Here is a 12277-nt window from a genome sequence, read left to right on the forward strand (position 1 = left end):
ATACAGATGGAATTTAAAACGGCGTGGGTAAAATAATATCGGGAAAGGACCAACTGTTAAGATGTGGTGAAAGCAGTCTGCAATATCTTTGTAATTTTATGTTATGGTGAACTGAAATCTATGCGATCTTCATTAAAGTAATTTTGTATGCCCACAAATTTTATGTAAGTCCATGTAAGCATTTAAAAATACAATCTAACTTGTCTTTCTATACTTCCATGTTGAAGTTGAGATTCATGGGGCCAACACATACATTACTACTTTCAGGCACATAGTACGAATCAGCCCAAAACAGAGCACCATTCCATTACAGATTATGCTTGTCCATGTGCATACACACACTTGCTTACAAGGCCAGTTTTGCAGTTGACAGTTAATATGATGGTATGTGTAAGGAAAACCGGAGTATAAGGAGGTGGGAGGAAAAAAAAATTGAAGAAAGTACAAACTCCACACTTGGCAGTACCTGGTCTAGGATTTGAGCACATCATCTGGAGCTGTGAGGCATCAGTGCTAACCATACCATCCTATGAGTGTTTACTGATTTTTATTCATTTCTTTCTTTAATCCTTTTATACTTGTCTTCCAGAGGAGAGTCTCTTGATCACCTGGAATCCCCAAGATCAAAATCCTGGTATCAATCACCTTGGCCTTCCAGCTCTGCCTCTTCATTTTCAGTAGATCCTCATCCCTCCATTTCTTCATTTTCCACTTCAAATTACTCCTCCATACACACTCCATCTTCTAAGTTACCATCTTCCTTCTCCACTGGTTCTATTAAAAACGCATCCTGGGCTCAGACCTCTTCAGTATCTTCCAATTCTTCACAGCCAGCAGAGTCTCTTCCATGTACTCCCCGCAGCCTAACCCAACAGCGCAGTAGGTAAGAGAGTTATTCTTACTTAACATTTTGTTGTATATAATGTAAACACGAAACAGAAGAAGCAATGTTATTGACTAATTGTTTTTTTAGCCTTTGATATAAAACATACAGAGCCCAGTGAGGTTAACCCATAAATTTAGATAATTTTGAATAACGTTGTGGAGAATTATACCTAACAGAAAATGAGAATGGTTAATATAAGAACTGAGATATGAAAACACAAATAATGTTGGTACAAAGTGTCCAAAAGTGCAGTGCTTTAAAAAAATAAACTCTTGCAAAAAGTAGAGGTTAATAAGTCCAAATAAATAATCCATTTAAATGAGGATAAAATTCATAGCAGGCAATAGTTCTGAGCTTACAATTCCAGCTGTATCTTTCTAAAACTTGACATCTCTTCTGCCTACCCCAAATGGGATCCTGCAGCCTGAGGAAATATCCTTCTGACAGGCAAGGGCATCCTTTAACATCAGTCTTTTTTCTTTCCCTTTGATTTGACTCACAAGCTTGCAATTGCATGTGAATGTACAGTCTGCCAATTACCCCATTCAACCTTGGAGCAGTGCATGTACAGTCATAGGTACGTGCCTGCATGCTCCAAGACTCCTGAATTTGGAACAGCATGAACCACTTGTCATAGAAAGTAAAAATGAGGTTACTAATTACACAAATGCTCCAAATCATGAAAGTTAAATGTGTGAATGTGGAGTATCAACTATATTATTATTATTATTATTATTATTATGTGAAATTATTACACCTCTACCTATTGCCCAACTTTCATTGGCATACCTATCTTCCTCTACTCTGTGAGTGCTAAATCCTCTTGATGGCTCAACATAGCTTCACGTCATGGTTCTTCAAGACACCACACACTCACCAGCAAATGTTATTCCCAGGGGATGCATCCAGGGGTAGGTCCTATGATCCCTATTTGTGGCAAGGTTCTTTGTGATGTAACAAGAACTGTTGTTAGGGTCAGCAGTGGGTTTATCTATTAAGATTTACCTTGACAAATGGATCTTATCAAAAGCACATATCTTTAGAAACCTAATTCTAAGAATAATTGAGGCCCCCATTTCGCCTACCCCACCATGCTAAGATGACTGTTTTAAGGTTTATCCACTTGCTGAGTTACATTTTGAAGTGGTTATTGATCCACTATCCTTGTGGATTAAAACATAGTACTTTGATATGTATTTACAAGACTATAAAAATGTTTTATAACTTGTTTTGTTTGTTTTATATTTTTTCAAATCTAATGTTCTGTTATAGCTATGTAATTGTTTTCTTTTTCTGGATATTTGGTTAACTCATTTTCAAGCAGCATTTTTTTCATCCATTAAGAACATCCTCTTGTACTAAAAGGGAAATCAAACGTTCTCTGAGCTTACTGTGTAGATAACATGTAAATTGTCTAGTCAATGCATTACAGTTTGAACATGTTCATGTTTTAAAGTAATCCACAGTGACATCTTGGTTAATATGTACCTAAAGGTTTTTATATAGATAGGTTTCTGAACTGTACATGTATATGATATTTAAGTATTATGGAAATGTTCTGTGAGCTGTAGGAAATTTCTTGCTATTCTTAAGATTCAGAAACTGTGATACTGTCTTAACAAGACATTTGGTTAGAAGTCTTTAATATGCTTCTCAATGTAATTTTACATCTTGTGTTGTGAAAAGCAGTACAAGAACATATACATTTGCTGACTACAGACAATATATAATATCGTAACTTCTCGTTATTACTTTTTTCCTTCATGCATATATAATCTATCTATTTGTATGACGTTAGCTTGTTCAACTGGGGACAAAATGCCTTAACATGTGAAGATAAAATTTAGCAAGAAACCCAGTACATTGGCCTACACTGGATTTTTTTTTAATTTTTTTTATTATTATTTTTTTTTTTAACTTTAGTTTTAGGCAGCTTTTATTTGACTGAAAGTCTGCTCCATCACATTTTCTTACATTCTGGATATTGTCTAACTAAAGCTTTTGCTCACATTTACAGCTAAAGAATAAAAATGGAACCTGGTGCTTTTAATACAGTTAAGCAAGAACAGTTTGTTTCACTTAGACAGATCCTTTCATCACTTTGTTTTTATTTGAAATGTCTTGCTTTTGATGAAAATGTGCTGTAAATGTCAAGTTTCAACCTTGCAATGACCATGCCATGTCGCAATGCTAGTAAGGTAGTTATAAAGTTAGAAATTTAAAGAGAGAGAGAAAGAGTGAGACCCTAACTAGAAAGGTTCAGATAGATTAGTATAGCTGTAATTTCAAACCTATTACAACTAACACAGTCCAAACTATGTAGAAACTGAAGCAGTTGGCCATTTTGTTTAAACTACTTTGAGTATGGCTGGTTTACTCTACATGGTGTGTAATTACAGTAGTATTAAATAGTTTGTGTGTATTTAGGTCAAAAAAGAACTTGAGCATCATTTTTAATATACTGTGTCATGAAGCTTTTTGAGTTTAAATACTTTTCATATACAGTGGTGTGAAAAACTATTTGCCCCCTTCCTGATTTCTTATTCTTTTGCATGTTTGTCACACAAAATGTTTCTGATCATCAAACACATTTAACCATTAGTCAAATATAACACAAGTAAACACAAAATGCAGTTTTTAAATGATGGTTTTATTATTTAGGGAGAAAAAATCCAAACCTACATGGCCCTGTGTGAAAAGTAATTGCCCCTTGTTAAAAATAACCTAACTGTGGTGTATCACACCTGAGTTCAATTTCCGTAGCCACCCCAGGCCTGATTACTGCCACACCTGTTTCAATCAAAAAATCACTTAAATAGGAGCTGCCTGACACAGAGAAGTAGACCAAAAGCACCTCAAAAGCTAGACATCATGCCAAGATCCAAAGAAATTCAGGAACAAATGAGAACAGAAGTAATTGAGATCTATCAGTCTGGTAAAGGTTATAAAGCCATTTCTAAAGCTTTGGGACTCCAGCGAACCACAGTGAGAGCCATTATCCACAAATGGCAAAAACATGGAACAGTGGTGAACCTTCCCAGGGTGGCGGCCGACCAAAATTACCCCAAGAGCGCAGAGGCGACTCATCCGAGAGGTCACAAAGACCCCAGGACAACGTCTAAAGAACTGCAGGCCTCACTTGCCTCAATTAAGGTCAGTGTTCACGACTCCACCATAAGAAAGAGACTGGGCAGAAACGGCCTGCATGGCAGATTTCCAAGACGCAAACCACTGTTAAGCAAAAGAACATTAGGGCTCGTCTCAATTTTGCTAAGAAACATCTCAATGATTGCCAAGACTTTTGGGAAAATACCTTGTGGACTGATGAGACAAAAGTTGAACTTTTGGAAGGCAAATGTCCCATTACATCTGGTGTAAAAGGAACACAGCATTTCAGAAAAGAACATCATACCAACAGTAAAATATGGTGGTGGTAGTGTGATGGTCTGAGGTTGTTTTGCTGCTTCAGGACCTGGAAGGCTTGCTGTGATAGATGGAACCATGAATTCTACTGTCTACCAAAAAATCCTGAAGGAGAATGTCCGGCCATCTGTTCGTCAACTCAAGCTAAAGCGATCTTGGGTGCTGCAACAGGACAATGACCCAAAACACACCAGCAAATCCACCTCTGAATGGCTGAAGAAAAACAAAATGAAGACTTTGGAGTGGCCTAGTCAAAGTCCTGACCTGAATCCAATTGAGATGCTATGGCATGACCTTAAAAAGGCGGTTCATGCTAGAAAACCCTCAAATAAAGCTGAATTACAACAATTCTGCAAAGATGAGTGGGCCAAAATTCCTCCAGAGCGCTGTAAAAGACTCATTGCAAGTTATCGCAAACGCTTGATTGCAGTTATTGCTGCCAAGGGTGGCCCAACCAGTTATTAGGTTCAGGGGGCAATTACTTTTTCACACAGGGCCATGTAGGTTTGGATTTTTTTTTTCTCCCTAAATAATAAAAACCATCATTTTAAAAACTGCATTTTGTGTTTACTTGTGTTATATTTGACTAATGGTTAAATGTGTTTGATGATCAGAAACATTTTGTGTGACAAACATGCAAAAGAATAAGAAATCAGGAAGGGGGCAAATTGTTTTTCACACCACTGTATCTTACTGTAAATGTTTTTCTTGCCATATTGTTTCTGACTCTTCAAACAAGGTGGGCAGAGGGTAAATATAAAATTATGTCCTTAAGAATCATTTTTTACCATAATATTTTCTGATCTTTTGTTCATAGAGTGCTTTTTCTTTTGTGTGTCTATACATTCTTTTCCCGCATAACTTGTGATGAAAATGACTGTTAAAAGGCATTTTTCCAACCCATGTACTAATATGCTTGACAATCAGTATGAGTTCCTTGCTTTGAAAAGTTTGTTTTGTTTAACAAAACAGTATGTATTTTGATGGTCAGAAAATGTAAGTCCTCAGTTCTTATTCTTATTCCAAAATGCTCCCCCTAAAAAACTAAATCTCATTTAATCTATTTCTTTTTCTAGTTTGTATATCAGGTCAAATGTCCTGATAAATTACTTCTTTCAAATAAAAAGAACTATGTAATCTATATTGTTTTATGTTTGGAGTTTGCAACTCTTTCATTACCAGTTGCTTGTCATTATAAAATGTCTTCTAAAAAACACTGGCCGCTAGAGTTGTGCAGAACAGGGCAGGAACTGCAACACCAGCATTTTCACAGCTGAGATTATGAACATAATATACAGTAATAGAGGCTTTGCCAGTAGATATTGGATTATTGCTGATAGAGAACAATAACCTGAAATGGCATTTGTTAGACCCCTTGACCTTAAGGAGAAAAAGCACAGAATACACTGTTAGAGCTCACAATGACTGGTTTCTGAGTCTGACTACTATCCTAGCCAAAAAGGTACTTGGTATTTCTGCTGCAGTTTTCAGCACAAGTTGGTGATACATAAGTTATATAAAGAACGATTTTCCTTAGCTTCCCTTTCCTGCCCCTAATCCATTTCTCTCCACCCTCTTTTTTTCCCTCCCTCTCTTTCTGTTTCTTTGTCTATCCTTTTATCAAATTCTCCTATAAGTATTTGTTAGATTCTGTTTACGAGGACCTGTTTTTCCAAAAAGGAGACACCTCAGTATTATTTTTATTCTGTAATTCAGGTCAGTCAGTGGGAAGAAAATCTGTACATTCTGTGATAAGCCTCTGGGCAAAGGAGCCGCTATGATCATCGAGTCTTTGGGTCTGTTTTATCATTTGCATTGTTTTAAGGTGAGATCAAGGACCCAGAAATTGTGGATAGATCATGTTGATCTGCTTTTCCAAAAGCATGCTTTCATGTAGCTTGCTGGTAAGCTGGGTATTTCGTCAAATCAACAACATGCTTTTTCTCTGTCTAATCAATGCAGTACTTATTTTAATATTGCCAACTTATACTATTTATCAATATTTATTGAGCAATTTAATTTATCAATAGAGATTATCAGCAATCTCAACAGGTTGTGTGCAATGCAGATAACTCTACAGAATTAATCAGATAGTAGAATGCTTTTCAATTTTAACACTGTACAGCATTTATCTAAACAGTAAACAAAAGAAAGATGACAGGAGTATTATTAGAGTCATGTGCCTAAGTAAGAGTTGAAGACTAGGAGGGTAGGCAGGGGCGTGAAGGGGACCAAGCTTGATCCTGGATCTGAATGCTGAATGGAATAGGGTTGAAAATTCCTGAGACAAAGTGTCAAAGCCAATTAAATGATTGTTTGAAGCAATGTAGTAAAGCTTCCTAACAGTAAGAAGACTGTTTCAGGGGATATTGGCAATTATCCAAGAAATAAGCAGTTTAAAAATAACCTCTAATTATAACTGATAATCAAAAACAGTCTTCACACAAACTCTGGCACACAATGGTCCATGTGATGGATGTCCTTGTTAATTTAGTAATATACTTAATACATTACACTCATTTTATTTTAATTTAGGTTAAGACCGCTTTTACTTGACTCTTTTTTTTTTTTTTTTTTTTAAATAACAGAATACAGAATATTTCCAATGATGCACTATTTGTTTGCATTTTAAAGGTAGTATATGTAGAGTTGCATGATACGTTTGAGTACTGCATAGAGTGTTCAGAGAAGTAGCACTAATACACTTTTCTATGCCAAATTACCTTCCCTTTTTGGTGTTTAGTGGGGCCTTGCACAGCGGTGAATGCAGCATTCTAAACTGACATTTTTCTAGATGTAGTAGCTATGCAAATTCTCTCCTTTTGCTTCAGCCACTTTGGATGATTCATCATATTTAGTTTTTATTTTCTACTAATCCTTATTTTTAACATCCCCATGTTTACACTCATTTACGTTGTGTAGCCATTTCACTGCCTAGCATTTTATTTTCCACATGGACTATGGACCATCTTTAATAGCTGACTGCGATTTTCATTGTTTTACTGAACTGTCCATTATTTAACTGATGTAATTATTGTTATATGTAGTGCATCAGCTGTTTGTGCGATCTTGGAGGATCAGAAGCAGGAGCAGAAGTTAGAATACGAAACAACCAGCTGTACTGCAACAACTGTTATGTCAGAGTTAAAAGTAAGTAATTACATCATTGCCTAGGAGTGCAAGTGAAAATGTAGCCAAAATAACACTACATCCATTATCCAACCCGTTCTATCCTAACTACAGGGTCACGGGGGTCTGCTGGAGCCAATCCCAGCCAACACAGCACCCTGGAAACAAGGCAGGAAACAAACACCGGGCAGGGCGCAAGCCCACCGCAGAGCGCACACACTAGGGACAATTTAGGATCGCCAATGCACGTAACCTGCATGCCTTTGCACTGTACCCGGAGGAAATCCACGCAGACACGGGAAGAACATGCAAACTTCACGCAGGGAGGACCCGGGAAGCGAACCCGGGTCTCCTAACTGTGAGGCAGCAGCGCTACCCACTGTGCCACCGTGCCGCCCCAATAACACAACAGCTTCTCAATTTTTACAAAAGCCAGTTAATTTTTTTTTTTTTAATTTTCAGATGGACAGCCCACCAACATGTGAGGAGATTCCACAAAGCGTAGATTCTTTGAGTCGGGTAGAGGAAGAGGTCTCTAGTGATGATGCAAATGTGGAAAGAAATGAAAAATAAAACTATTGATGTTGTTTGAAAATATTTTTTGCTGCACGACTGTAAATGTCCTTTTTGTTTTTGCAGAAGGGTGAGCTAGGTAATGGGTTTGATACTGATGCAGTACTATCCCTACATGCATTCAGTTGTGTAAAGTTTAAGGGACCTGCATGTAAAGTCATGAACATTTTAACAGACCTGATGTACTTCAGACACATTTGACACCATTTAAATCATTATTGAGAATCTGCTGATGGTATGTTAGTTTTAAAGCCACAGTGCTTAGTAGCCGATGTATATAAATATGTGTGTGTGCATACACATACAGATTCACAATATATGAATTTGCCACTTTATCTTGTGCCTCTTCAGCTTAACATTTTCTAGAGACTTCTTATAATGAATGTTATAAAGTATTTGGTTGCTGTTTAAAATATTTTGGGTAATTGAATGTGTTGGAATGTGCCTTTGGAAAGAAGGTTTAGTTTGTACTTTTTGTGTAGGTGAAAGTTTATATTATGTAATAAGACATACTGTATTTAAAAATTTGTCTTGAATGGTTACAGAATGCTTCTCAGCTTTTTCATTGAACTGAACTTAATGTATTTCAAAATAAATAAATAAAGTGCTTAGGGGAGAATATTGTTAACAGTAAAAAAAAAAAAAGCACGTTGTGTGTTCATATGGTTTGTAAATAAAATCACCAAAATGGATAAAACGTTTGTTTATTTCATCTTTCATTTTCTTATTTATATGGTTGTTAATTTAAAAAAAAATATATCAAGTATTAATTTTAGTGTTTAATGATTGGTACATCTCGTATTTTTGAGCAGTGTGCATCACCGTGCTGTTTGCCTGAAATTAATTGTATGCACTATGGGCAAACTTGATGACGAGTTGTTCATGATTAGAAGTAGTACATTGTCAAATAGCCATGCCTTTAAATTAAACTTGTGTTTCTTTTATAATACTTGCCACTTTGAATGTTGATATTGCACATGTTTTCATTGAACTATTTATGTATACATCCTTCCATTATTAGACCCAACTATATCAGTTTGGGTCATTTATAATTGTTTTTTTTTTAAAAGTTGTTATGCCAGGTATTTAAATTAAAACAAGGTTAAATGGTTGCTGATACAACATAATGTTTATTGAGACCTGTATTACCCCACCATTCTAAAAAAAAAAAAAAAAAAAAAGTTCAGAAAGAAGGCTTCTGCAGTTCCAGGCTTTGTTGATGTTTGGATTAATGGAAGAAACTGTGAGACAATGTTTGTATCATTTGCACCTTGAGATTAAAGTTGCTAATCTAAAGGAGACAGCCTGTGGTCTATACTGAAGTGAAAATTTAAAGAATGTAGTTCAGATATGCTTCAGAAAGACATTGTTTGCTTGAACAACATGAGAAGAGATTCTCCTTCCAGAAACAGAGGGACGCAGGTCCCCACAACCATAGGCATCTTCTGACTCCTGAGACATTGATAGTCATAATCAAGTGTGGACCAGGGTGAATGACCAGACAGGCAAGGTTTTAAAAATTAAAAGAATGGCAGTTTACTGACAACAGAAAATAATAATAACAATAATTAAACAATAAGTCAGTAAAGAAAATTCAATGAATCAAAAAAGTGTCATTAAAACCAATCGCTGTGTGTAGGGTGCAAATAACACAATAAATAAAGTTAAAAGCCTGAACATCACAGAGGCACAACCTTTGTGTCCTTTCATATTCCCCTTCTCTCCTAGTCAGGACAACAGGAGACTTCAGTGTTACAGCCTGCTGTATCCCTAATAACATCACACTGATCCAACTGTACCACTAATAGCTTCCTAGGTTCCCAGGACACCCTGCCCTTCTCCAGATGCAGCTGTGTCTTGCTCCTTCCCCACCAAATCGTTCCGAACCACTACCTCTAACACCTACTGCAGCCCCCAGGGTATCTAGCCCTTCATCAAATGCTGCTTTGTCTAGAGCTCCCAGCTCTCTCACGCTTTCCTTCATCAGCTCCATCACTTAGCCAAATCCTGGAGCCCTCACTGCTGGCTTTTTAACAGAAGGTCAGTCAAACCCATAACACCCTTTCCTTTCACCTAGTACCTCACCCACCAGTGATTTGTTCTTACTCAACTTTCTTTGCACAACACAACCCCTTCCTGTTCTAACCCACTCCTTCTTATACCTGATTCATCCTGCAGCTGCTGTCTTCTAAATACAGTGCTGCTGCTCAACAAGTAATCCACTAATTAAATCAGCGCATACTTTCACATGCAACCCTCATTCAAACACAAGCTAAAAACAGATGGCACCTAAAATATTTAAAACATTCACTAATTAAGTAATTAAAACACCCAATTATTTGTCTTAACACAGTGATTGAACTATCTATCTGGTCACTGATAGATTTTTGGTTAAAAGTTGTAATTTATTGAATGCATAATTTGTTCTTATGCAGGTTAAAAGGATATTTTTTCATATGAAATAGTTTAGTTAAAATGAGAGGGTCACTAAATATTTAAGTAACAAAAAAGGCTATTAGAATAAAGTTTGATGCCATGACAGGGGAAAATAAATACACAGCAAACTGAGTGCAAGTCTTGGGTTATCCAAGAAAATTATTTTTAAAGTTAGTTATGTGGTCAGTAAGTGTTTAGTTTCTCATGGATGTAATACTTAGCATTAGAATGAACACAAGTAAGCAAATGATACAATAAAAAGTAACAGGAATGTGTTGTTTTTTAAAACGTCTCACCTCATAGAATGCAAAACTGAAGCCGTTATTTTTTTTTGGTACACTACTGTATATTTTTGTAGGTTTTCTGTGCTAAATTCTTCCAAACTTCTTGCAGGATATGCCAAAACTCTGGCTTGGTTTTGGTTTCTTTAGTTATTTTCTCTGTCCAAGTGATCCCAAACCGCTTTAGCTCTACTGAGGTCATGGCTCTGAGGTGATCAGTCTAATTCTGTTGATGTTCCAACTGCAAAATATCCCCTTCAGGTAAGTTTTCATTGTGTTTGCTGCTGTTATTTTGAAAAAGTGAAGTGCAAATGTCTTGTTTTCCTAAAGGTACAGTATAATGAGACAAAATGTTTATATTTCTCAGTAGTCATCATTTAAATTATTTTTGACAAGCTTCCCTACACCATTGGTTGAGATGCACTCATAGACCACAAAATTGCTTCCACTGCAGAAAGCTGAAAACAGACTTCAGCCTCACTTTCTCCTGGCTGGTTGTAGCTTCATTCTATGTAGACTCTCTGCATACTATACTCTCTTTTGCTAATCACTTTACTTTTAACACTCTGTTGAAAGCCAGTGGGCAATTTAATGCCAGATGCTGAGTATGCGCTTCACCAGATTCCCTTCTGTCCATTAAGAGCTGTGACTTTTTAAGTTCTCATCATTAGATTCATATTGACATTTTTCTATCTTCCATTGTCTTTTCCCTGTTTCTTTCAAATTTCTTTGACGGCATGAACAGTGCATCATGCAGACCTGGTTTGGTGTGCCACTGGTCACTGGGTCTACTATGATTCTAGGTTATAGTGTTTTTACTCACCTATTTCCATGCTTCTCTATGAGGCTTCCCTGTGTTTGAGATTGCTGTCCTTTCAGGTGTGGAAATTTTAATAAATACTCGCAGTGGCTGGCATGCCACAGAGAAATTTAAGTACAGGACAGGTGGTGGTGTAGCCTTCTTACAACATAGCAATGTCTATCCATCCATTATCCAACCCGCTATATCCCAACTACAGGGTCACGGGGGCCTGCTGGAACCAATCCCAGCCAACACAGGGCGCAAGGCAGGAAACAAACCCCGGGCAGTGCACCAGCCCACCACAGTAATAGCAATTTGTTTTTGGAAAAAAACAAGAAATTGTTACTTTCTATTGTATGATTGTATACTTATAGAACATAAAAACAATCTAGATGAGAACAGCTCACCAATCCTTCTCATCATCTAGTTTTGAAACTACCTAAAGTCCTACTGTCTGCCACACTACTTGGTAGCTTATATATATATATATATATATATATATATATATATATATATATATATATATATATATATATATATATATATATATATATGTATGTATATATATATATATATGTGTATATATATGTATGTATATATATGTATATGTATATATGTGTATATATATATGTATATATATATGTATATATATATATGTGTATATATATATATGTATATATGTATGTATATATATATGTATATATATATATATATATATATATATATATATGTATGTGTATATATATA

General features: G+C 36.1%; 1 protein-coding gene across 12 annotated transcripts in view; it reads left to right on the forward strand.

Annotated features, from left to right (window-relative positions):
- lmo7a (LIM domain 7a) overlaps positions 1–8708 on the forward strand; it is a 183326-nt gene extending 174618 nt beyond the window's left edge. For 11 of the 12 annotated variants that reach the window (XM_039745351.1, XM_039745355.1, XM_039745353.1 and 8 more), the window contains 4 exons: positions 590–883; positions 6026–6134; positions 7357–7459; positions 7901–8708. In XM_039745351.1, coding sequence (XP_039601285.1) covers positions 590–883; positions 6026–6134; positions 7357–7459; positions 7901–7923 — 529 coding nt within the window. In that variant the 3' untranslated portion in view covers positions 7924–8708. The remainder of the gene's footprint in view (positions 1–589; positions 884–6025; positions 6135–7356; positions 7460–7900) is intronic. The other variant, XM_039745352.1, reaches the window with a different exon arrangement.
- The last annotated feature ends 3569 nt before the right edge of the window (positions 8709–12277 follow it).

Source organism: Polypterus senegalus, chromosome 2, assembly GCF_016835505.1.
Source record: "Polypterus senegalus isolate Bchr_013 chromosome 2, ASM1683550v1, whole genome shotgun sequence".
Classification (NCBI taxonomy): domain Eukaryota; kingdom Metazoa; phylum Chordata; class Cladistia; order Polypteriformes; family Polypteridae; genus Polypterus; species Polypterus senegalus.